A 27,488-nucleotide genomic window follows, 5' to 3' on the forward strand; every position below is an offset into this window, starting at 1 on the left:
TGTTTAGAAGAGGGCTGCGCTGACTATGGAATTGATAAAACACAAAGTCACAAAGTGGTGGCTCCTGAAGCACTGACACCAGCCATAATCCACTTCTTGTGAGTCTCCCTCAAATTCTTGAATGGCCTTTGCTTCACAATCCTCTCAAGGCTGCGGTTATTCCTGTTGCTTGTGCACCTTTTTTTCTACTACACTTTTTCCTTCCACTCAACTTTCCATTAATATGCTTGGATACAGCACTCTGTGAACACAGCTTCTTTAGCAATGACCTTTTGTGACTTCCCCCTGCTTGTAGATGGTGTCAATGACTGTCTTCTGGACAACTGTCAGGTCAGCAGTCTTCCCCATGATTGTGTAAACTACTGAACCACACTAAAGCCCCGTACACACGTACCGATCGTCGGCGAACGATCGGCCGTCTTTTGTTCCCGGGCTGTCGGTGTCTGTTGAAAAGTGCAAAGACAGCACAAGAATTTTGTCCGCCGACTGCAGAAGTGGTGTCATGTAATGGTTAACTTTCCCTGTGTTTTTTCTTTTCTGAGCATGCCCAGTCTTGCAAATCTGCGGTCTGTCGGCCGAATTCTGTACTGACTGGCGAACAATCGGCCGCTCTGGTGTCGGCATACAAAAATTTTAATGCTTGCATGACAGATTCTTGTCGGCAGAATGTGCGCTGACGGCTGTCGGAGGCATCATACTAACAAGCGTACAATCGGCAGATCGTTCGTCGGCCGACGCTTGTCTGCCGACGATTGGTACGTGTGTACGGGCCTTAAGAGACCATTTTAAGGGCTTTGTTCACAATGGTGTGATGCAGGTACCCTGCAAATCCACTGCGGGTTCTCGCATCATACCCAACTTGCAGGCAGTTCACACTGCCATATTCGAACCTCTGGTAGTGTCAATACAAAAATGAATGACAGCCCCAGATCAGTTCGCATATCGCAGTACAAACTGTCAATTCTGACAGGAATCTGATTGCTGGGGGTGAACACCCATGCAGTCTGATTCTGGTGCGGACCAAAAAAAGGGTCCTGCACGAGTTTGGTCCGAATGCACTGCAGATTCACCCATCTGTATGGCTGAATTTGCATCGCACAGACGTCGCATTTTTTTTGGCACAGCAGTGCGGTGTGAATCACATGAGATGTCTGGCATCACTACAGTGTGAACCGACTCTTAGGCTGCATTCACATGTCAGCTTATAATCGCGGGCAGAACCGCCGCGGTTCCGCCCGTGATTCGGAGATTTATTGCAAATCGCGGGACGCCTAGCGTTGCCCGTTGATTTGCAATAGCCCCCCAAACGCCGAGCGATGTTGCCGCGATTTACGCCCGCCGAATCGCGGCAACATAGCGCAAACAAAATCGCGGGACGCAATACGCTACAAAAAAGTACAAGAGCTTCTTTGGAGCGTATTGCATCCCGCGATTTTGTTTGCGCGATGTTGCCGCGATTCGGCGGGCGTAAATCGCGGCAACATCGCTCGGCGTTTGGGGGGCTATTGCAAATCAACGGGCAACGCTAGGCGTCCCGCGATTTGCAATAAATCTCCGAATCGCGAGCGGAACCGCGGCGGTTCTGCCCACGATTATAAGCTGACATGTGAATGCAGCCTTAGAGAGTGACACCATGAATCTACAATATTGAACTTTTTCACAATAGTCAAATTTTCTCAGCTACTTTATTTTAGGTTTCCTCTTGCTGTATTCAACAATCCTAAAAAATAAAAGAAATAAATACATGAAATATATCACTCTGTGTGTAATGAATCCTATATAATATGAGTTTCACTTTTTAAATTGAATTACTGAAAGAAATTTACTTTTTGATAATATTCAAATTTTTGGGGATGCCATCTGTATATGTTGTGGGAGGCAAGATTTGAAACAGTTTTTTTTTTTTTTTTTTTATCCTTTTCATTGTACTTTTACAACATAAAGAAAATACGATTGAAACCTTTTTATTAATTTTGGTTTTGCCTTCATAGGTGCTTGTGTCGTTTGATTTAAGTGACATACAGATAAAATATATCGATGAAGACAATGAAGAGGTAAGATGGGTTATTTTATTTGCATGTCAGTATAAACATGAACTAACTGTTCACCTTCTGTGTACCCCTAAAATGTCCCCAGAGTTTGGAATTTACTAGTATATTGATGTGCTTGTAGCCAGAATACAGTATTTCATATATACGGTCCAATTTATGTTTTAGAATAATACAAAATTATTTCCGTACATTTATTATAGAGAACATAAGGTTAGTGATTGTTCATAACAGAACATATGTGTGAACTTGCTTTTCTCTGATATGCACAATTGAGGTCTAGCAAAGTGCAAGCTTTTCAAAAAACATTTCTCTTACGTCCTCCGACAGTCGCCGCCTCTTCATATTCGTCACATATGGGGTATTAGACTTTGCTCCGAAGGAGTAGCTAGGCAACAGAATATGTTAACATTAAAGCTTTTAACATATCCCACCCTCAAGGGGTGGTCCCCTCAGTCAATACCCTCCTACTTCCTGCAACCATATCTCAGTTTTAATGTCTAGCTTGTCAGGAGTGGCTGGCTCTCTCTGTGCTGGGACTTTCTGTCCCAGACTCTTTCTTCTTTTTAATATTTTGTTTGAGTTTTCTCTCTACCTTTACTTAGCTGTTATTTTGTCAGCGTTAGTTAGTTCTTCGGATGAAGAGGATCATGCGGACTGGGTCTCGGGCTGATCCCCCCTGGTCGCAGGTCGTGGGTCAGTGGCTTCCCAGTCTGCCATCGAGCGTTCAGCCAGGTAACGCTCCTGGCACAGTGAACGACCCATCCCTGTTCGGTGCAGGGATGATTGGTGAGGTGGCTACCTCACTGGACGCTGTGCGGTTTCTTAACCCCCATTGTGTGCGTCTTGAATGCGACTCTCCCTGCCTCATGTGCAGCGGCTTGTTCGCCTGTGCGGGTCCCCCACGCCATGTGAGGTAAGTGTATTTATGTGGGGACCTGTCTGTCTGGGGGGGTGTCAGTCTGGGACTGTGTAACCTGCCTCTATTCACACTGCTTGTCTCCCTATCTCTCGGCTGCATGCTGTGGGCTGCAAGGGGGGGGGGGGGGGGGGAGCTGTATGACACTGTGTGTGTCAGACTGGTCAGTGTGAGAAGCTGTGTGCTGTGAGGCATGTTTTTTTGGCATGTTTGGGCATATACAGCGATCGCTGCGGCAATCTGACATGTATTCTGATTTTGGAATGTAATGTGTGTTTTTAATGCATGTGGAGCGGCGGTTTCGGCGCCAAACGACGCCATTTTGCCTACACTCGCTCCGGCCGCATGTTTTACATGCATGGCGGCCATTTTCTTGTAGCCTCCATAGGCTTACATAGAGCGCCCTGGCAGCATCACTTCCTCTTTCCAGGAACACCGATCGAGGCAGCAGCAGCGGCGAGGGTCTCCTCAGGTTTTATCCTTCTGTTTCTTGCTATCCATTGCCTGTGTTCAGTTTGCATATTCCCTGTGGGGGTCTTATTGTGCTTGAGTGTGGTGCGGTGGGCTGCGCTTGCCGCGCTTGCTTAAAAGGGACAGTTAACCCTTTGTTGTCTGGCATTACAGGGGCAATGGATTCTCAGGAGGGCAAATTTCCTACAGCTTTGGTGGAAAGCCAGGGGACCGCTGTTTCCCCCCCAGGGGGGGATTTAGCCACTATTGTGGCTGGCCTTGCTGCTCAGGTGCAGATGCTGGTGGCTGCTCAATCTACTAAAAGGCCCAGAGTTGCTCTTTCCTCGGATTCTGAGGGTGAAGGTGATGGGGCCGTTATGGCGGGGGCCTCCTTATCGGGGTCCCGCTCCTCTCTTGATCTAGTGGGGTCTGAGGTGGAGGCTGAAGTTGAGGGGGTTGATAATTCTCCCCCTGGCTCGCCTGAAGAGCTTGCAATCATGGATGAGTTGATTGCTTAATGGAAGCAAACGCTGCGTTTGCAGGACGAAGTGTGTCCCCCCGCTGCCTTGGCGGCTTATGGGACGCAGAGAAAACGCAGGACGCCGCAGGTTTTTCCCTGCAATGATGATTTTCAGCGCGCTGTTAAGGATCAATGGCGCAATCTGCGCAAACCTTTTGCGGTACCAAGTAGATTCAAGCTGCGTTATCCTTTTTCGCCTTCCACTGATGAAAGGTGGTGTGTACCTCCCCCAGTGGATCACGCAATTGCGGTTTTGAACAAAGCCACTGCGATTCCTGCAGAGGATTCCCCTGTGTTCCGTGATGCCACGGATAGGAGACTGGAGTCTCTTGCTCGTCATACTTATTCTGTTACGGGTTCTATGCTTAAGGCTCTGTTTGCTTCTCTCATGGCGGCCCAGGCGATCGCAAGTTGGACGCAGATGCTTAGGCGCGTCCTAGTGGCCGACTCGGCCTCGCCGGCGACCCTGGATATGGTGGATCAAATCCACCAGGGTGTCATGTATCTGTATGATGCGGACCTGGACCTGGTTCCGTTGGCTGCACGTGTGCACAGCGTGGGGGTGTTGTCTCGCCGCCTGGTTTGGTTAAAATGTTGGTCGGTGGACCAATCTTCACGTAAGACCTTAGCCAATCTACCTTATGATGGGTCTCGCCTTTTTGGGGAGTCCCTGGATGTGTTGATTAAGGGGATCACCGGGGGTAAGAGCACTCTCTTGCCCCATTTCCCCAAGGCTAAGGGGGCTTCTGGGAAGAAGCATGCTAATTTTCGGCCCCCTCAGGGGTCCTTTCGTGCCTTTCGGCCGCACTACAAGGGCAAACCGTTCAAAGGTCAAGGCTCTCAGAAGAAGCCCTGGTCTGGTAAACAGAAGTCCGGCCAATCCGGATCTGCAGCCCATAACAGTTCGGCCTGAAAGGGCGCCCTCACCCAGTTTTGGGGTGGGGGGGACGCTTGCTCGGTTTTCTTCAGCCCTGGTTGGCCCGTGTGCGGGACAGATGAGTTCAGGAAATCGTTCGATCTGGTTACAAGATCGAGTTTCTCTCTCGGCCGGAGAGCAGATTTTTTCCCTCAAATCTTCAGCTGTCTCCAGAGCGCTTGCGGGACCTGCACCTGGCGGTGCGGGACCTGAGGGCTCAGGGAGTGGTGGTTCCGGTGCCTCATCGGGACAGGTTTCGGGGGTTTTATTCCAATCTGTTCACCGTGCCCAGAAAGGAGGGCAAGGTTCGTCCAATTCTGGACTTGAAGGCTCTGAACCGCTCTGTGCGGGTTCGCAAGTTCCACATGGAATCCCTGCGGTCGGTGGTGGCTGCCCTGGTTTCGGGGGAATTCATGGCCTCCATCGATTTGAAGGATGCGTATCTTCACATCCCCATTTTCGAGGGTCACCAGAGATACCTTCGATTTGCCATTGCGGAGGATCACTACCAGTTCGTGGCGTTGCCCTTTGGTCTCGCCTCGGCTCCGCGGGTCTTCACCAAGGTGCTTGCACCGGTTCTGGCATTATTGAGGGCCCGGGGCGTTTCTGTCCTGGGCTATCTGGACGACATTCTGGTTCGGTCTGCGACCAGCCAGGGTTTGGAGAAGGACCTGTCTGTCACGATGCAAACTCTGCAGGAGTTTGGTTGGACGATAAATTTTCCAAAGTCGACACTGAGTCCGTCGGTTCGTCTTCCCTATCTGGGAATGATTCTGGACTCGGTGCAGGCGAAAGTCTTCCTGCCGGAAGACAAACTCAGGACTCTCCAGGAGGAAGTCAGGTCCCTCAGGGACGTTCCGCACTCGTCTCTGCGGACGTGTATGAGATGTCTGGGATTGATGGTCTCGGCCTTCGAGGCGATTCCATTCGCCCAGTTTCACACGCGGGGTCTCCAAGCGGAGATCCTGTCCAGGTGGGACGGGCGACCTCAATCTCTGGATCTTCAAATCTCGTTGAGTCATCGCACCAGAGGAAACCTTCTGTGGTGGCTCCAGTCCCCGTTGGTGTCCGGGGGCAAGTCATTTCGTCCGATCTCGTGGACGGTAATCACCACGGATGCCAGCCTGTCGGGCTGGGGTGGAGTTCTGGGCGTTCTGTCCGCCCAGGGGACTTGGTCGGAGGGGGAGTCTTCCCTTCCGATCAACATTCTGGAATTGCGTGCGATAAGTCTCTGTCTTCATCGCTGGACGGACCGGCTGCGGGGCTGCCCGGTTCGGGTGCAGACGGACAATGCCACGGCGGTGGCCTACATCAACCACCAAGGGGGCACCAGGAGTGCCCGAGCGGCTCGAGAAGTGGCCGACATTCTGTCTTGGGCCGAGACTCATGTCCCGGCGATAACGGCAGTTCACATTCCGGGGGTGGAGAACTGGCAGGCGGACTATCTGAGTCGCCAGACCCTGGATCAGGGGGAATGGTCTCTCCACCCGGCTGTCTTTCAGATGTTGTGCGCGAAGTGGGGTCTTCCAGATGTGGACCTGTTCGCGTCTCGTCTCAACAACAAGGTGAAGAGGTTCGTGGCAAGGACGCGCGACCCTCGGGCAGACGCGTCGGACGCGTTAGTGGCCCCGTGGCATCAGTACAGGCTGATGTACGCGTTTCCACCGATTCAGTTGCTGTCCAGGTTCCTTCGCAGGTTACACTCGGAACGCAGCACGGTGATTCTTGTGGCACCGGACTGGCCTCGCCGGTCCTGGTACGCAGACCTTGTGAATCTGGCGGTCGACGCCCCGTGGCGTCTGCCTCTTCGAGACGATCTACTGTCTCAAGGACCGATATACCATCCTGCTTTACAGTCGCTGGCTTTGACGGCCTGGCTGTTGAGACCGAGGTCCTGAAGGAGAGGGGTCTCTCTCCAGAGGTCGTTCATACTTTGATCAATGCGAGGAAGTCTTCCTCAGGGAAGGTTTATTACCGTACTTGGAAGGCCTATTTTGCCTGGTGTGAGTCCAGGGGGTTTTCACCCCGCACGTACTCGGTTTCCCGTGTGCTGTCTTTCCTTCAAACGGGTGTTGATCAGCGTTTGGCGCTGGCTACGATAAAGGGTCAGGTGTCTGCACCGGCCGTTCTGTTTCAACGTCCCGTGGCTTCCAATTCCTTGGTTGGCACCTTTGTTCAGGGTGTGCGGCATCTGGTCCCCCCTAGGCGGGATCCTCTGCCCCCTTGGGACTTGAATCTCGACTTGAATCTCGTTCTATCTGTGTTACAACGTGCTCCTTTTGAACAGATCAGGGAGATCTCGTTGTCTATGTTGTCCAAAAAGGTCGCCTTTTTGGTGGCGATCACTTCGGCTCGCAGAGTGTCGGAGCTGGCGGCTTTGTCCTGCAAGTCTCCGTACCTGGTTATTCATTTGGATAAGGTGGTCTTGCGACCTAATCCTTTGTTTCTTCCGAAACGAGTTTCGGAATTCCATCTTAATGAGGATATTGTCTTGCCTTCGTTGTGCGCGAAGCCTAAACATCCAAAGGAGGTGAGATTGCATTCTCTGGATGTTGTTCGGGCGATAAGGGTTTACCTTAAATCGACTGAGTCTTTTCGAAAGACGGACTCCTTGTTTGTTCTTCCAGAGGGTCCTCGGAAGGGCATGGCGGCTTCGGCCTCTACCATCGCCAAATGGATCAGGCAGACCATTGAACAGGCCTATGCTTTGCAGGGGAAGGTTCCCCCTGTGCCTGTGAAGGCGCACTCTACTAGATCTCTGAGTACGTCTTGGGCCTGTCGTCATGGGGCTTCTGTAGCCCAGGTGTGTAAGGCGGCGACTTGGTCGACCGTGCACACTTTCACAAAATTCTACAAAGTAGATGTTCAGGCATCGGCGGATGCTTCCTTTGGCCGCAAGGTTCTTAGTGCGGCTGTTCCCTAGGGTCCCTTGTTGGGGACTCCTGGCTGTTGGGATAAGTTTTGTATCCCCTGGTTTTTTGTCTTTTCCTGGGTTGTTGCTCCTGTTGAGCACTTGTTTTTTGCTGTTGCCCAGCTGGTTTCCTTCCTTTGGTAAGGTTCCTTTCTTTGATGCGGAGACTGCGTTGCCTTTCGGCGCGGATGCGTTTCCCACCCCTCATGTTTGCACTGCTTTGGGACGTCCCCATATGTGACGAATATGAAGAGGCGGCGACTGTCGGAGGACGTAAGAGAAAACGGAATTTTTGTAAAATCTTACCTGTAAAATTCCTTTCTCTGAGTCCTCCGACAGTCGCCGCCCCCGCCCCTCTTTTGGGGTTTGGTTGTATACTCTACTGCTATTCCACTAAAACTGAGATATGGTTGCAGGAAGTAGGAGGGTATTGACTGAGGGGACCACCCCTTGAGGGTGGGATATGTTAAAAGCTTTATTGTTAACATATTCTGTTGCCTAGCTACTCCTTCGGAGCAAAGTCTAATACCCCATATGTGACGAATATGAAGAGGCGGCGACTGTCGGAGGACTCAGAGAAAGGAATTTTACAGGTAAGATTTTACAAAAATTCCGTTTTCACTTTGCTTAGTACATAAGGTGAAGCTATGTTTACTCTGATCCTGATTACCCATCATTGTGCAAGTCTAATTTTGTGACCTAAAAAAAAAAAAAAAAAAGGTGGGGGGAGGGGGATTCTTACTAGGACATGATTGTGGTCACTTTAACCATCCAGCATTTTGTTGGGAATAGGCTCTAATAAAAGCAATATATTGTGTTTTTTTTTTTTTTTTTTTTTTTTTAATTTCTTTTTTCCATTTTTCATGCCCTGGAATAAGCAATAGCACATCAAGCCTTTGTATATTGCATCTAAAAGTACTACATTTGGCAGCTCTCAGACCATATCCGATTCCGTTCTGAACTCTTAGGCCCTGTTCACACCTGAGTGTTTTTCAGCTCATAAAACGCTCATCTCTAAAGTCTCAAAACACCCAACAAGCAAAATCCCATTCATTTCAGTGGTCCCTGTTCAAATATGAGCGTTTTGTCACCTGAAGCAAAACGCCTGAAGCTCAAAAAAGTACATGAGCTTCTTTTTTGGCAGATTACAAGCGTTTTTGTTAGCTGTTAATGCCTGCCTCCAAACACCTGGAAAAAAAGCCAGAAAAAACACCTGAAAAAAGCCCCCCCCCCCCAAAAAAAAAGCCCAAAAAAAAAAAAAAAACGCATGAAAAAAGCCCCCAAAAAACGCCGGAAAACGATACGCTCAGGTGTGAATGGAGGCTAAGAAGTGTGAAGAAGGTGGAAAATTGGTCATTTGGGGTTAAAACTGACACTAACTGTGGTGTAAAGGAAAAAAATGTATTCTAAACTCAAAAAGTCCCTTTGATTGCTCTCAGTCCCCTTCAAATCTCCAAATTCCTTTTTTGCTACTGTGATCTTACTTCCTGCCAGAGGGTGGCTACATTCGCTCTCCATGGTCCCACTGTATGTATGAGTGTAGCCACCCTCTCTTGCTGGCTCCTGAAATTGTCTGTCTGTCTAGGTGTTATGAACTATGGGATCTGTAGTGTGCAGAGAGCAACCAACAAGCACTGCTCATTCCAAACGAACAAAATTGTCGGGGAAAATGAGAGGTTAGATAGTTTACAGAGGATGCTACAAGGAAGCAGAAAATCACAGTTAGGGCTCTTTCACGCGGTCCGCCTCCGTAGGCGGATCTGTGTTGCTCAGCGGGGATCGATCCGCGATCCCCGCTGAGCCGGCGGATGACAGCTCCGTCTCCGCTTGCAGAGCGGAGAGGGAGGTGTCTCAGCCCCCGCTGCCCTCTATGGGGGATCGGATGAGAGCGGACCGCCTGTCCGCTCTCATCCGATCCGATCCGATTACTGAACGGATGGAAAAATAGGGTTTCCATCCGTCCAGATTTCACGGACAGGATCGGATACGGATGGCAGCGGGTGTCAGCGGAGGTGTCTCCGCTGACACCCGATGCCCCATAGAGCTGCATGGAGGATCCGATCAGATCCGCCTAAAAAACTGACAGGCGGATCTGATCGGACCGCCCGTGTGAAAGAGCCCAAAGGCCACTTTCACCTGTCAGTTCTTTAGGCGGATCTGATCGGATCCTCCATGCATCCCTAGGGGGCAGCCGCTGCCATCCGCATCCGATCCTGTCCGTGAAATCCAGATGGATGGAAACCCTATTTTCCATCCGTCCAGGGGATCGGATCAGATGGGATTGGATGAGAGCAGAAAGGCGGTCCGTTCTCATCCGATTCCCCCATAGAGACCAGCAGGGCTCTGACACCTCCCTCTCTGCACACAGTGCAGAGACCGAGCTGTCGCCTGCCTGCTCAGCGGAGATCAGCAGATCGATCCCTGATGAGCAGAGAACGGTCCACAACGGACAGCGGACCGTGCATATCATCCCATCTGTTTGCGGATGATATACGGACATAATGTAAGTCTATGGGGATTGCGGATGACACCGCTGACATCCGATTTTGCATCCTTTCCGTTTTTTAAACGGAAGAAAAATAGGGTTCTGTTCCAAAAAATGGAATAGAACTGAAAGGACGAAAATTGGATGTCAGCAGATGGCTTCATGCACAGTTGGCTTAAAAAACGACAGTTCCCTTGGCACAAAAAAAATGCTCATATAGAGCATTTTTTGTACACAGTTTAGACGAGTTTAAGAGGGTTTTGTGTTTTTTTTTTTTTTTTTTTTTCCTGCCTGAAGGCTCCAATCAGAAATGCAAACCGGAAGGACTTTTTTTCCTGCATCTAAACGTTGAGCTTAAAATATGCCTCTAATGTCGGAATGTGCATGAACGCATAAAATAACATTGCGCTGCTTCTACAAGCAAAACACAAAATTCCTGTAGTAGCAGCGGCTTTTAAATCAGTGTGCCTGGAGCCTAAGAAACAATTTCATGAAATCTTGATTTCAGGGACAATAAGTAGTGAATGTGTAATGGATTTGTTTGGAGACTAATGATCTTGTTTAGTTTCACTTTAACTATGGTATAGTGTACATAACCATACGATTCTGGCATGGACAAAAAAAAAAAAAGGCCTATAAAGTCTAGCAAGATATTTACTCCTGTGAAAATAGACAAAACATTTTATTTCTTTTTTTAACACATTTATTGCTCATAGAAAAAAATCTTTTTTTTTTTTTTAACACCGCTGTATCATTCTTTTTATTTCAGGTGTCTGTGAACAGTCAAGGTGAGCGATTAGAGGAAATAAAAGGCTTTGTCTTAGTTTTTCTTTAATATTGATTTTATCTGCTTTTGTTTCCTTATTACAATCTGCCTGTCCATTTAAGTCTTCTCTATTCCTATTAAGAACATATGTTGCCTAAAGAGATTTATGGGCTTTGTAGTAACTGAAGTGCTAATCTCTGAGTCATTTCAGATGGAGTCTGCAGTATAAGTTGCCACTTCATCCCTTTAAAACTGAACACCTATTAATTACACAGGTTCTGTGGCTGATTAAGGTGCTAATTAAACTGGCTTTGTGCCCTACATGCATTATAATAGCCTCAGAACATGTGTAGTTATTGTGTTGGGATTTTAACCACTTAAGCCCCGGAAGATTTTACCCCCTTCCTGACCAGGCCCTATTTAGCAATTCGGCACTGCGTGACTTTAATGGACAATTGCGCGGTCGTGCAACGCTGTACCTAAACGAATTTGACATCCTTTTTTCCCACAAACAGAGCTTTCTTTTGGTGGTATTTGATCACCTGTGCGAGTTTTTGATCACGCGCTATAAACAAAAAAAGAGCGACAATTTCGCAAAAATAACTATTTTTCACATTTTTTATATGAAATTCCCCCCCAAAAAATGTAAAAATCAAAATTTTTTAACATTTTTGGCCAATTTGTTTTCTGCTTCATATGTTTGTTAAAAAAAAATCACAATAAGCGTATTTTGATTGGTTTGCGCAAAAGTTATTGCGTTTACTAACTAAGGGAAAGATTTTTGTTGTTTTTTTTTTTTTTTTAACAAGTAATGGTGGCGATCTGCAATTTTTTTTTGCGACATTGGGGCGGACAGATCGGACCCTTGACTGACATTTTTGATACTTTTGGGGTTACCAATGACATTACTACAGTAATCAGTGCTATACAAATGCACTGTTACTGTAAAAATGACACTGGCAGGGAAGGGGATAACTTTATTGGAGAAGGAGGGGTTAAGTGTGTCCCTAGGGGCGTGATTCTAACTGTGCAGGGATGTGGCTTTACATGTAACAGCAGAGATGTTAGATCCAGCAGGACCGTTAGATCTCTGCTGTTACACAGGGAAGAAAGACAGGCAGCTTTGTTTACATTAGCCGCCTGCCTTTCTCCCTTCACAGCGGACGATCGCGAGTGACCGACGGACATCGGGTCCGCCGGTCACTCGCGCGGAGGTGTCCGTGAACGAGCGGGGGCGGGAGCGCGCCTCCGGTGGCACGCGCTCGCCCCCTATTGGCTCACAGGCTAGTGACGTACCGATATGTCACTTTGCCTGGCCGGGGCTGACCGCCGCAGTATATGTACTTGCGGTGGTCGGCAATTGGTTAAAGGAATGCGATGGCAACCATAGCTAGCCCTGTGCCATACGGGAAGCAAATTTTGGCTGGCTCCTAATGAACTGGCTGAAAGTCGCTCAGTTGTTGAACCTGTCCTTCCCCTTACCTCCTGCATTCAGGTGGAAAATTGTCAACCAAACCGCGCCTGCATCCAATCAGATGCAGGCAGTATTCAGGTATGTTGAGGGCTGGCAGGGACAACTGTCAAAATATGATAGCCACGGCTTGAGATTCATCCGTTCTACATTGTGTAGCATGGATGTTGGAGTCTTACATTTTTGTTCCAAAAAATCTATATGTGTATTTCAAGCTTCACTCTTATTCAGGACTTGTAACTTACCATTCTTGGTAAAGACTGAAGTGTAGGCAGTGTAACCAAAGAGTTTTGGTTTAAATCCCTATGATCAGATTCTCGGTGTGGCCATACACCAAGGATATAAACCTATGTTTCTGTGCCTAGGAGTACAGGGGTGTTTGCATACAGTGCCTGTAAAAATCAATGAGAAGCTGCTGTATGCTGGTAACCACACATCCAAGCATTTATATGCATACAGGGACAGATGTGCACCCCTTGTCACAGACCGTTTTGCGTTGCGTTGTCCATAAATTATGTAAACCTATCTAGTCCCATGGATAAAATTGTGACGTTACCAAAGGAATCTTCTCAGAATCCAAAATCTGCTGTATTAGTGCAGTATGCCTAAACCACTTACCATAGAGTAAATATTTTCCAGCATATAGATATACACACTTAGACCAAAACTGCTACCAGGTGCCCTTTCACCGTAAAGTCCCTCCACCAATCTGTACACTCCATCAGATGCCTAAAGTAGACATGCCTTGAACTGTTATTATGGAGCACGGTGACATCCTGTTCAGATCTGTAGGGTGGCTTGGTAGACTCCAATAAGGACAGACTCTGTGCAAAAAATTGTAATAAAAAAGATACAAAATAGTGCTGCAGCATAAAATCAAACATGCAGTATGTGAACTGGCTTCATAGAAAGCCGGTTTAATTTACATCATACAAATTGAATGCAGTTCAAATCATATCCAATTCGCATACATGTGAACAAAACCTTATAGGTAATAACACCAGGGGGAATTTTTTCACCCACTGTAGCATATTGGAATAGGTTTGTTTGCCTTCATCTGGATCAACTGTGGTTTTACAGCCCATTCACATTGAGGCGACACGACTTCGGGGGGCGACCTGTGAAATCGCGTGCACAGCGACTTGCAGAGACTTCATATAATGGAAGTCTATGCAAGTCGCTCCGAGGTCGCCCCAAAGTAGTACAGGACCCTTTTTCTAAGTTGGAGCGACTTGTGTCGCTCCTATTAGAACGGGTCCTGTACTATTTAATGGACCACGACATACCGTGACTTGTCAGGCTGACAAGTCGCCCTAATGTGAATGGGCTCTTATAGTTGTGAATTTAGAGATATATGTAGGTTTGCAATGTGTTTGTTTTTGTTAGATTGCTTGAACTAGGTGGACTGATGAGTTTTTTTAAATTCGAGTAACAATGTTAACAGAACATAGAGTCATAGTTCCAGTCCCATGATGACTTAGCCGGTAGTTTTTTCTTCATTATTCTGTGTTCTTGATGAGAACTGTGTTCTGCTATGACCTGGGTCATATACAGTGCATCCGGAAAGTATTCACAGCACTTCATTTTTTCCACCTTTTCTTATGTTACAGCCTTATTCCAAAATAGATTAAATTCATTATGTTCCTCAAAATTCGACAAACCATACCCCATAATGACAATGTGAAAAAAAATTGTTTGAAATCTTTGCAAATTTATTAATAATATAGAACGAAAAAAATCACGTGTACAAAAGTATTCACAGCCTTTGCCATCACACTCAAAATTGTGCTCTGGTGCATCTTGTTTCCACTGATCATATTCCTTGAGATATTCCTACAACTTGATTGTAGTCCTTCTGTGGTTACTTACGTTTATTGGACATGATTTGGAAAGGCGCACACCTGTGTATATAAGGTACCACGGTTAACCATTCATGTCAGAGCACAAACCAAGCCATTAAGTCCAAGGATTTGTCTGTAGACCTCCGAGACAAGATTGTATCGAAGCACAGATCTAGGGAAGGGTAGAGAAAAATGTATGCAGCAGGTCCCAATGAGCACAGTGACCTCCATCATCCATTAATGGACTCTTCCTAGAGTAGGCTGCTGTGGCCAAACAGTGATCAGGGGAAAGTAGCACACCGCTCAAAGTAGTCACCCTTATGTGTTCTACCTCCACTGCACAAACAAAGGGTGCTGACCTTGCTCGTAGCAGGTGATGTGGTATGAAGAAATGTGTGGATGGCTGCACTCCAATAAATACACCTTTTTTTTTGAGTCAAAAACACGACACTATATACAGCAAACAAGGTAAGCAGATACAGCATACAATACAGCTAAAGCGTTTCACAACCTATTTCGTGCTTAATCATAGCTGAAATTATAAGCTAATACACAGCTATACATGGAAGCTTTTTTTTTTTTTTGTTTTCAGCCAAAAGGATTTGTATTTCAGTCTATCTATTTTTGATCTGAGATCTACATTGCTCAACAATGCGCCACAACCTGTCTGGCTGGGATGGGACCCGATTTTTTTTTTTTTTTTTTTTTTTTTTTTTTTTTTTTTTTTTTCCTTGCTGTAACATATACAGGTCTGGTGCCACCCACCCAAGCCTGTAACTGGACAGTGAAAGGAGAAGCAGCTTATTTTTCTATTGCTATACTCTACACTACTATCACCATGCTCCATGTCAGCACATGAGCTCTTCAGCATATCTTCTTTTGCTGCTTATCCATCTCAGTCTGAGCTCTGCTGTACAGTGGATTGCAAGAGGCAGACGCCTTCTTTTTTTTCTTTTTTTTTTTTTAATTTCTTTAAAAAAAAAACCAAAAAGCATAACAAAGGTAAAACATAAATCTCTTTAGAATCGTGGTAAAAAAACATTGAAAGCACAGTAAAAAGCAATTCAGAAACGCTCAAAAGCAACATGCATAGGTGTGAATCGAGGTAAACCGAAATCAACCAATACTATGTTTAGGGTTAATTGGCCCCTAGTGGGAAAACCCATGCCAGGAAAAAGCAATTGATTGGATTTTTATTCATTTTGGCGAGAATTGCCAGGATCTGCAGTCAGCTTGTATTGTACATATATATATATATATATATATATATATATATATATATATATAATAGTCATTTATACAAATCAGACTAGAATCATACTGCAGGTTGCTTTCTGATCAAAAGGTGAAAGTGAATAGCAGAGTTGTTTGATTACCTGGTGAAGATTTGCCAGCTGGTTTACATCAGATCTGTAAGATTCTGAATTTAATTGTCATTTAGTCACATAGGTGCAAACACAAAAATGACATATGTAAACCAGAATGAGAAAATACCAGCTTAGAAAACCCGAGGATTGAAATGCGGAAGCTACCATTGCTGGCTTTGATTTTAAAGGTACGGATTTCAGAGATGTCACCCTGAAGGCCTCACTACCTAATGAGTCACTGACTTTAAACAAGTATACAGGGCAGAGGTATAGATTTTGCTGATGTAACTGGCTCCATACATGTTCTGGGTCAGTGACTTGCTAAGTATTTGTAGTAAAGCCATTGTCATTGAAAGTCGGCAATGGCAGCTCACATTTTTCTGTGCTGTAAACGTTCACTTGAACCCAATTGAAGGAAAACCTACTTTACAGCTATAAAACTGAACCAGTATGTATCTGATTTATTTTGTGTGCTTTAAAACTAACAAAGCCATTTATGAAGAAATCATTTTTGTTTTGTTACAGATGAATATGAAGAAGCTTTAAAGGTATGCAAATATAATACGGTTTTGTTTTTTATGACGTTTTCTGTAATACGGTGATCATTGAGGAAAGGCGGTTAATTTTTGGTGCAGAGAGGTATCTATTGGTGCCAATGCTTTAGGCATTAGGTACTATTTGTATACTGCTGCGGCGGTTTAATTTGGTGTTAGTGATTAGGTTTTTAGTTGAGGGTTTCCCTGGTTGCCATCAGAACTAGTGTCCCCTCTGGAAGATTTCCCCTCTCTTCCTATTTTGGTGGGAAAAATATTGATTTTACTTTCATTCTCGGCGATAACGGTAAACAGGACAAATAGCGAGTATGAGTCTCCCTAATGGGGGCACAGATAGCAATAAAAATCTGACAGGTTTTCTAATCCATCCCGCCTCTATCTAAAACTAAAAAAAAAAAAAGCTTTGCCTTTAGCTATACTTAAATGCTAACCCTTAGGTTAGTTGGTTAGACTAACCCTAAGGGTGTTGATGGGATGAATCTAAGGCCCCTTTCACACAGGCGGACCGTTCAGATCCGCCTGTTCGTTTTTTTGGCGGATCTGAACGGTCCCCCCATGCATCCCTATGGGGCGTCGGATGTCAGCGGAGACATGTCCGCTGACATCTGATCCATCAAATCTGGACGGATGGAAACCCTATTTTCCATCCGCCTAGCGGATGGGATGAGAACGGACCAACGGTCCGTTCCCATCCGGTTTCCCCCATAGAGATGCATGGGGAACTGACAGCTGTGTCTCTGCACACAGCGCGGAGACACAGCTGTCATCCTCCTGCTCAGCGGGGGATTGGCGGCTCGATCCCCCGCTGGGAAAAACGGAATCCGTCCGACAGACAGATAGTGTGAAAGGGGCCTTAAAGTGCATTTTCATTTTTGCAGTCAAATTGGGATAACGCCTTCTTTATATTTGTTACATGTCCCCATTGACATAGTATAGTTTACAAATTGCAGCTTACCTTGTTTAGATTCTCTATTCTGGACCTCCAGCAAAGAAAAATCTTAGGTAACTCTTTTTGTTGAAGGGACTGGCAGCTGTATTTGTCATACTTAACCCTGTCTGTATTGTTCAGGCAGATCTTCATTATTAGGCCTCATGCACACTAGGCCTTTCTCCTGACAGCATTAAAATGCTCCTCAAGCTACGTTTTTCAGTGAGTTTGGGTGCGTTTAGATGCATTCAGGTGCTTCAAGTATTTGGGCATTCGTTCATTTCATTGGCCAGCATATTAGTTTTTTACTGGTTATATTAGTTATCTGTGAAAATTTTTGTTTTATGATGACCTACATGATGTGCTAAATATTTCTTCCTGTATTTAGATTGCGGTAAAGCAGGGAGGAATCCTTCAGATGATTGTGTATGACAAGAATCCACAGTTTCAGACCACCCGGTCCATTAAAACATCAGAGTCAGGCACAGCCACTGCAGTTTGTGCTGTCAATAGGTCCCTGGCACAGTGTACCCTGGTACATAGGTCAGCAGAACCGGAGAGGCAAAACGAAGAAACCTCTACAGTGATGATGGTAATTACACAATTATGTACATTCATGTTCATATGTTTTACCTGAAACTCTAATACACATTGTAGCTTTAGTTGTTTTACAGTGTTCCTTTGGCTTCATGTAAAATATGTAATTTTATAACTATGACTATTTCCTATACAATAGCACAGCATTCCTATATGCCTAAAAATGTAGAGGGGGTTCACTGCATGGAGTTAATTTGGCTTCTGCAGTGACAAAAATATGTAATAAATGGGGAAAAAACTGATATACATACTTTTCATTGTGCGCAGGAGAAAAATTATTCTTTATTATGCCCACAAGCCAGTTGCCCTTTGCTTTGTAAACAGGTAAACGGGCCATTCATTTCCCTGCTACGTTAGGACATTCTGTAGCTTAATTTATCTTCCCATGAATAAATCTTTCCTATACTGCTATATTATTACCCTTTCCTTCATAGTAAATAATATATGTCCCTGGTGACCCAGCCTGCTGCACTTTGGCACTTTTTGTGTAGCCCTTGGGCCCCCTGCAGACCCTTTCCCTATTGCCCTGTTATAGTAGTGATTTTTAGCAGTCTCATGTAATGTGTCCAGTCTTTGACAGTTTCCTAAAGCATGTTTCCAACAACTCCTACAGCATGTTCAGTCTTTGACCATCTGCTTCAGCATGTCTGCGGTTTATGATCATCTGTTGTATTATATCTGCTCTCTCTGACCATGTCTTCTATCATGTCCACAATCTCTGGCCATCTCTTGCATCACAAATACAATCTTTGACCATCTCTTGTATTATGTCCACAGTCTCTGGCCATCTCCTGTATCATGAGTGTGTGGCCCTTTAGTGACGTCGGACCTGCACTTGAAGCCCCCCATATTAAGAAATTTGTCCACCACTGTATAATGTTTTTGGATATAAGGCCTATCTGCCAAATCTTTATACTGGCCCTTGGTAAATTAGATTTGTTAAATAAAATTTCATCACACTGATCAGCATATTTAACTGGGCAGGATTGAGTTCTAATTGTGATTCATTCAATCCTATCCAGCAACAGCACAGCTAGCTTTCAAAACATGTGTAAAATAAAGGGTGCGCTGATAAACTCCGTAAAACTGCTACCAAGGTGTTGTGCTTAACCACTTTACCCCCAGCCCTATTTCGGACACTTTTTGTTCACAAGTTAAAACCAGTATTTTTTCCTAGAAAACTACTTAGAACCCCCAAACATTATATATATTTTTTTAGCAAAGACTCTGGAGAATAAAATGTCGGTCATTGCAAAATTTTTTGTCACGCGGTATTTGCGCAGCGGTCTTTAAAACGCCATTTTTTTGGAAAAAATTTGAAAAATCACATTTCACTAATTTAAAAAAATACTAAACAGTAAAGTTAGCCCATTTTTTTTGTATATTGTGAAAGAACATGTCACGCCGAGTAAATAGATACCAAACATGTTACGGTTTAAAATTGCGCCCCCCCCGTGGGATGGCGACAAACTACGGTCAATAGAGATCTCAATCTGCGACGCTTTAAATTTATTTAACGGTTACCAGTTTTGAGTTAGAGTGTAGCTCTTTTTTTTAAATTATTGCCCACGCTCTGGCGATCGCGGCGATACCTCACATGTGTGGTTTGAACAGCGATTTCATTTGCGGCTCGACTTGCGTATACGTTTTTTTTGTGCGCGAGCTAACGGTGACGGGGGCGGCTAATTTTTTTTTTTTTTTCCTATTTATTTTTTCTTTTTTTTTAACTTTATTACAGGTTTTTTTAAAATCTGATCACTTTTATTGCTGTCACAAGCAATGTAAACATCCCTTGTGACAGCAATATGTGTGACAGGTACACTTTATGGAGGGATCGAGGGTCTAAAAGACCCTAGACCCCTCCACTACACTTCCCTGTATGCAAAACGCCAAAAACGGCATTTTTGCATACAGCCGTTTTTTAAATCTGCCGCCTTTTGCGGCACGGTAACCCGGAGGTGACGTCATGGACGCCGCCTCCGGGTTACGTCATCGGAGACCCGATCAATGCCGTTTCCGGCATTCATCGGGACTCCATCCAGCCGGCGGACGTGCCGGCTGGGTGCTCGGGGCTCCCGGTGGGACGGGAGCCCCGAGCAAAGCCGCGGAAGGCGGCGGGAGGGGGGGGACGTCCCCTCCCGCCCCCCCGGGTAACGATCGAGCGGCTCCCGAGCCGCATCGATCGTTACCGACGGAAAGCCGACCGCCGGCTTCAAACAACGGTACCGGGATGATGCCTCTAGCTAGAGGCATCATCCCGGTATAACCACTCAAAGTCAGCCGACGTAGATCTACGTGGCTGGTCGTTAAGTGGTTAAATATGTGTAGAAAATAATTGGTGCGCTAGACTTAATAAATATACCACTAATCACAATGGTGCAAATATGATTAAAACATATATGAAGAGAAAAAAATCCAGAGGTTGAAAGTCCACCCGTGTGTAATAACGTGCAAAAATGAACCACTAAACTTCTGTGACTTGGATGATGATGTAAATAATGTAACTCAATTCAATAAATGTGATATCCACATGAGACGGTCCCCACCACCAACAGGTTAGTCTTCTTACCAGATAGATCTATATATAGCGTGAGAAATTTGCATACAACAATGCCAACTCAATTCCCATGCACCTTCACCCGGCGTGTGAGCACACTACAAGCCGCTTTCCAGATGTCAGATGAACATAGTCTAGGGAATAAAGCTCCCCTCTCTCCAGAGTATAGCTGTTAGCTGATATAACTATCCTAAGATTGATAGGTGGATGGTGTCCTGTCTCCTTATGGCTCCGCAATTACCATATGCAAAAAGATTCAAGTGGACCAACAATAGTGCATTACCCCCAGCTTATTACATAAAATTCAGGCAGTTACACTTGCATGTATCAACAAGAGTACGGGCATGTAGCAGAATTGAGCCTTGAGCGGTCCCGCGTCCGGCTGCAGCGCGGACGAGCGGGATGACGCGAGTGACGGCGCGACACGTTTCCTCTGACAAGACTTCCACGAGATAGGAGACTTTTACGCTGTGACCTGGAGGGGGAGCAGCCTTTGCTGAGCTGGCGGACCAGTTGGTCCAGGGGCTGCAGTTTATCTGTGATGCCACTTTGGTTGCGGCTCCCCTAGTTGCTAGTATCGCTTCTCGGCCTTTTGGCTAAGATCAAGTGTAGTATCTGTTCTTATCAGTGTTGGTATGGAACCGGAAGGTTAGTATCGGTGGTGGCCGAAGTTAACCGGGGCGCTCTGGGCGTAACTGGAGGACCGGAGTAGGCCAAACCAGAGAAAGCCGGATGGTTCCATTGCCTTCCTGATTTGAATGGGTCCGCCCCTACCAGTTTGAAGGGAGCAAGAATGCTGGGAAAAGACGGTTAGTATTGCTCCCGGATGTAATTGGTGAGGAATGTGGATGGCGGTGCGTGGGCCTTTCCTCCTGGGTTGAATCTGGCCTTGCAAAAGGCTTGTCCCCAGTTGTAGGCAGGCTCTCCCTAAGCTGTACATGTTCCAAACCTCCTGGTAGGTAAGGGCTACACTGGGTCTGGCCAGGGGCTGAGACTGAAAAAGCCCGTAGTGTAAGTGCCCCTGGGGTGGCAGCCCAGGGGTGCCTTAATTTCTCACTGGTGAGGGGCAGCTCGCTGTGAGTTTTTTCGGCACCTTGGTCACTGCACTATGCACACCTTTTTCACACCTGCCTCTTGGGACAGGCCTTTTGGCTTGCACCAGAGGAATTTTTTATTCCGGCTGGAAGGCCTGCCTTGGTTCCTCACATGGCACCATAGCACTTTCCCCACTTCCCCTTCCCCCACTTCTTTGTTTGTTCATCTCTTTTTCTTTGTAGTTTGTCACCTGCACTATCACCTTTGTTTTCTTTTTTGCACGACTTGTAGGGTGTGGGTCCTCGGGCCCAGCCTTGAGTCTTGGGAGGGGGTGGATATGGCCTTTTGGCTTAGTTCGCCCTCTCCCATGGGGTCTCCCTTTGGGGGAGCCCCACTTAGTACTCGGGGTGGGCTGTTTCAGCAGTCCCCCTGAAGAACGGGGTCAGTCTGGTTCCGGCCAGACAGACCATGAGTACCTTAAATCCCTGTCAGGAGTCTTGCGCCCCGGGGGATCGAGGTTCGGGTCCTACCTCTTCGGAGGGAAGACCATTTGTTTCGCACACCCTGTGCACTTTTTGTGTTCCTCACGTTTGTGTGTGTGTGCACTTTTTTATGCACCGGGTGAAGTCTTTTGAGTGTGTTTCACACGCTACAGGCTTAAAAAAAAAAAAAAAAAAGTTGCTAGTCTCTCTGTTTCGGCAGTGGTCCTTTGGCATATTTTTTGGCTCAAATGCTGGTCTTCGGACCAGACTTCTAAAAAGGCTTTGACTGATCTTCCTTTTCAAGGAGATCGCATGTTTGGAGCTACCCTTGATGACATCATTAAAGGTCTCACGGGGGAAGGGTACTTTTCTTCCGCGGGCTAGTAAGAGCAAGGACCCTCGTCATAGAGATGGGCCATCTTTCTCGGCTCATACGTTTTTTCGGCCCTCAGGGGCAACTGAAAAAGTATCAAAATCAAAAAGTGTTGGCCCTGATGCTAGCCTTGTTATGTCTGTGGGGGATCGTGGGTCTGGGCCACTTTGATGACCTCCTTCTGCGAGCGGAGTCTCCTACTGCTCTGGTGGAAAACTTGGCGATCACCATATGAACTCTGAGGGAGTTCAGCTGGATGCTGAATTTTCAGAAGTCTGCTCTGGTTCCGTCCACAAAGCTAGACTATCTGGGTCTGACTCTGGCTTCGGCATTGGCCGAAGTGCTTCTTCCTGTAGACAAACCCCAGAAACTGCAGGCTGTAATTTGTCTTTGCTGTCCAGCAGATGGTCATCCCCCTGGACTAGCATGCGGGTGCTGGGCCTGATGGTGTCTACCTTCAAGGCGGTTCCGTCTGCACAGTTTCATAAGAAGTCCCTGCAAAGGGAGATTCTGGGCAAATGGGACAAGAATCCGCAGTTCCTAGAAACGCTCATGCTTTTTTTGTTAGTGAATGGATTTGCAGCTGCAGAATTATTACACTCAGTAGTCATGTAGAGAATGTGTTGAACAACGTATCCAACTCTCAGGACTTCATCACTGTGTACAGCCTGTTATGCAAATATACATACACTCAATATGATGTTCCTGGAGTGATAGAATGTATATGATAGAATAGAGGTGAGAGACAGGCAATAGAATGGTGAGCACTTAGTAGCAGTATTCAGGAGAGTGGTAGGTGATGATAGTATGCAGATAGGTTCTAGCAATCATGTATAGTAACAGGTGGTAGGGGACAGCAGATGAAGTATGCAAGAGAGAGTAACCTAGTGCAATGATAGGTGATGGTAGTCCCAAGAGCTAGCAATCTATGCAGATGATAGAAATAGCTTAGATAGTAATAGTCCCTTTAGTATGCAGTAGTAGATAGTAAAAGTTAGGTTGAGGAAGGAATCCCCTGCGGGGTACTTATCACTAGATGGGTTAGTAGTAGCAAGGTCCAAGAGTAATGGAGTAATCCGGTAGCGAGATACTGGATCGGTAGCGAGGTTCCGGTCTTGTTCAGGCAAGGGGAATAGCTTGAAGCTCCGGCAGCATTGAACAAGACAAGGCAACATGCGGTTTGAACGAGTAATGAGTGAGAGAAAGCCGGCGATTGAAATAGCCGCTCATAGCGGCGCCCAGCGATGACGTCATTGCCCTTAAAGGTGTATGCGTTCCATTTGGATAGCAAGATGGGACGCAATATTAAGAGAGAAATGTGGAAATAAGGGTACCAGAGGTACCAGAACATTACAGTACCCCCCCCCCCCCTTAAGGCCGGCTCCGGAAGGCCTCTAGAACTGGTTTTTCCGGGTATTTCGAGTGGAAATTGCGAATCAGTCTAGGGGCATGTATATCGGAGGTATCCAGCCAGGTGTCGTCTTGGGGCCCATAGTTCTTCCATCGTACTAGATATTGGAGTCTTCTTCTATGGATACGAGAATCCAGAATCTCCTTTATCTCAAATTCTTCTCCGCCTTCAACTTGTACAGGAGGTGGAGGTGAGATGGTAGGCCTTATTCCTTGGTTAGGAACATGGGGCTTTAGTAGAGACACATGGAAGATGGGATGTATCTTGAGGTCTGTTGGTAATGTGAGTTGTACTGCAGCTTTTCCAATAAGCTTCTTTATTGGGAAAGGTCCCAGGAATAAAGGTCCAAGTTTTTTACTAGGAATCTTTAATCTCAATTTTTTTGTAGAAAGCCAAACAAGATCCCCAATGGCATATTGGGGAGAGGGTTTTCTACGAAGGTCGTAGTACCTCTTTTGTTGGCTATGGGCATGTGAGATGGTGGTGTTGAGTAAACCCAGGGAATCCTTTATTTGGGTAAGATAATCAGAAGCCACTGGATTACTTGATGGCAAGATATGTGGTGGAAGAAGTGTGGGATGAAACCCATAGTTTAAGTAGAATGGACTTTGTTTAGTAGTGCTGTGGGTCGCGTTGTTATAGGCGAATTCCGCCAGCGGGAGGAGGTCCACCCAATCGTCCTGTAGATATGAAGTATAGCAACGTAGATATTGCTCAATGCACTGGTTGACTCTTTCTGTCTGTCCGTTGGTCTGAGGGTGGTAAGGAGAAGTACGTTTTCGCTCTATTCGTAGAATCTGACATAGAGCTTGCCAAAACTTTGAGATAAACTGTGAACCACGGTCAGACAGAAGTGTTTTTGGAATACCATGTAACTTAAAGACATGTTTCACAAGTAATTCCGCTGTTTGTTTGGATGAAGGTAGTCTTCGGATAGGAGTGAAATGTGCCATCTTGGTCAGATGGTCCACTGACACTAAAATGGTGTTGAATCCTTTGGAAGGTGGTAGTTCTACTATAAAGTCTAAGGACACCACTTCCCATGGAACCTGGGGTATTGGTAAACTACAAAGTAGACCCGATGGTTTTGTAGTGTCAATTTTGGACCTTGCACAGATGTCACAAGATGAAACAAACTTTTGTACGGTCGTCTTCATGTCAGGCCACCAAAATTGCCTAGTAAGTAAATTAAATGTTTTAGTCATACCCATATGTCCTGCCATAGGTACATCATGCGACAATTCCAAGATCTTGGTTCGCATAGTAGGGGGTATGTATAGTTTATCGTTGTAATAGAGGAAGCCTTCTGCATCAGCATTTAGTTGTGGTGGAGGTGAATCCAGTCCTATGCTGTGCAAAATCTCTTCCTTCAGGGAACGGACAACACCGACAATACGTTCATAGGGTATTATAGGAACTGAGGGAACCTCGGCGTAGCTATCTTCGGTTAATCGTGAAAGCGCATCCGCTTTTTTATTTTTGTCTGCAGGTGTATAGGTCACTAGAAAATTAAATCTCAAAAAGAATAATGACCATCGTACCTGCCGGTGGGAAAGAGTTCTATTAGTCTGAAGGTATTGAAGGTTTTTGTGATCTGTGTATATAAGGATTGGCAATCGAGTACCCTCAAGTAGGTGTCGCCAATTCTCTAATGCCAGTTTTATGGCTAGTAACTCTTTTTCACCCACTGGGTAATTCACCTCGGGGCTGCTTAGTGACTTTGAGAAGAAAGCAACTGGGTGAAGTGGTGAAGTGTTTGTTGGTCGTTGTGAGAGAACTGCTCCTACTGCCATATTTGACGCATCTACCTCCAAAATATATTGAAGGGATGGGTCTGGATGGCGTAGTATGGGAGCAGAAGTAAAGCTTGATTTCAACAAGCAGAAAGCTCCATTTGCTTCTTCTGACCATTTGAATTGTTTTTTTGTACTTGTGAGTTGTGTGAGAGGTCTCACAATAGCAGAGAAGTTCTTGATGAACTTTCTATAGTAGTTAGAGAATCCGAGGAATCTTTGTAATGCTTTGCGAGTTGTTGGCACAGGCCAATCCAGAATACAGGATATTTTGCTCATGTCCATTTTGATTCCATTTTTGGATATAATGTATCCTAGGAATAGTACTTCCTCTTTATGAAATAAACATTTTTTTAATTTAACATATAAATTATGTGCAAGTAGTCTTGAAAACACGAGTCTTACATGTTTTATGTGTTCAGATAAGGAATGAGAATAGATAAGTATATCGTCCAGATATACTACAACACAAACATCAAGCAAGACTCTGAATATGTCATTTATAAATCGTTGGAAGGCTGCGGGAGCATTACACAACCCAAATGGCATCACGATGTACTCAAACAGTCCGTATCTGGTTCTGAATGCTGTCTTCCATTCATCCCCGTCACGGATTCGAATTAAGTTGTATGCCCCTTTTAGGTCCAATTTCGAAAAGTAGGAAGCTCCGCGCACCTGTTCTATAAGTTCAGGAATAAGAGGTAAAGGATAAGGATCCTTTATTGTAATGGTATTTAATTGTCTGAAATCAATAATAGGCCTGAGACTTGAATCTTTATTGCGGACAAAGAAGAGTCCTGCAGCAGTGGAGGAAGTAGAAGGTCTGATGAATCCTTTCGCCAAATTTTCATCCAAGTATTCCTTGAGATGAGAGAGTTCATCCTGTGAAAGAGGATAAACGTGACCGAAAGGCAATTTGCTATTAGGGAGTAGATCGATACAACAATCATAGTCCCTATGGGGAGGCAACACTTGAGCGTTTTTCTCAAGGAAGACTTCCGACAAATCCTGATAACATATTGGTATAATCTCATCTGACACCACAGACAGGATCCTTCCATGTGATGAGAGATTACACGTGGTTTCGCAGTAGTGAGAAGAGAAGGTTAGAGTTCTTGTTTTCCAATCGATGATTGGTTGATGTATGTGTAACCAGGGAAGTCCCAAAATAATGGGAAAATGTGGTGAGGTCAGTACATCAAAAGTGGTGGTCTCCACATGAGACCCGTCAGCAGTGACAAGGAGTGCCTGTGTCTGATTAGTGATGGGACCAGAGGATAACGGAATACCGTTAATGAAACTAACAGAGACAGGTTTAAGTTTTGAAATAATAGGTATTTTATTTAAGGTAACAAAACAAGTATCAATGTAGTTCCCACAAGATCCTGTGTCGACCATAGCCTTGGTGGTGATCCTAGTTTGGTCCCACTGTAATGTCAAATGAATAAAAAGATAAGGATTAGAAAATGAAGTTGTTAGTCCCCCTAGCAAGACATTTGAACACTCACCCTCTTTTTTGCGGACAAGGGGACAGCCGTTTATCAAATGATCCGGGGATGCGCAGTACATGCAGAGATGTTCGGTTTTCCTCCTGGCACGTTCGGAAAAGGTCAAAGGTGGGCGTATCATTCCTACCTCCATAGGAGTAGGGTCAACAGGCGACATCCGAGAAGGACTGGACAATGGCAATCCCATCTTCTCAGCCTTTCTTTCTCGCAGTCGTCTGTCAATATTGATACTGGTCTGTATCAGGCCATCCAAGGTGTCAGGTAAATCCGCTCGGGCGAGCTCGTCTTTAACGGCTTCTGATAGGCCGAGTCTGAACTGCGTTCGCAAGGATGTGTCATTCCACCCTGAATCAAGGGACCATCTTTTGAAATCCGCCACGAAATCCTCAACAGGTCTCCTTCCTTGTTTTAAAGCCCTCAATTGGGTATCAGCAGTACTCTGCCTATTGGGGTCTTCATATAAACTAGCGAGTTGCGCTAGGAATAAAGGATAGGAGTTAAGAAGTGGGTCATCTTTCTCAAAGAGAGAGTCTGCCCAGGCCCGGGGATCACCCGT

General features: G+C 45.7%; 1 protein-coding gene across 1 annotated transcript in view; it reads left to right on the plus strand.

Annotated features, from left to right (window-relative positions):
- Positions 1-27,488, plus strand: part of NBR1 (NBR1 autophagy cargo receptor) — a 156,063-nt gene that overhangs the window by 36,434 nt on the left and 92,141 nt on the right. The window contains exons 3-6 of the mRNA XM_082271980.1: positions 1,992-2,054; positions 11,019-11,037; positions 16,220-16,242; positions 17,565-17,768. Coding sequence (XP_082128106.1) covers positions 1,992-2,054; positions 11,019-11,037; positions 16,220-16,242; positions 17,565-17,768 — 309 coding nt within the window. The remainder of the gene's footprint in view (positions 1-1,991; positions 2,055-11,018; positions 11,038-16,219; positions 16,243-17,564; positions 17,769-27,488) is intronic.

Source organism: Pelophylax lessonae, assembly GCF_965119305.1.
Source record: "Pelophylax lessonae genome assembly, chromosome: 11".
In the NCBI taxonomy this organism is placed as follows: domain Eukaryota; kingdom Metazoa; phylum Chordata; class Amphibia; order Anura; family Ranidae; genus Pelophylax; species Pelophylax lessonae.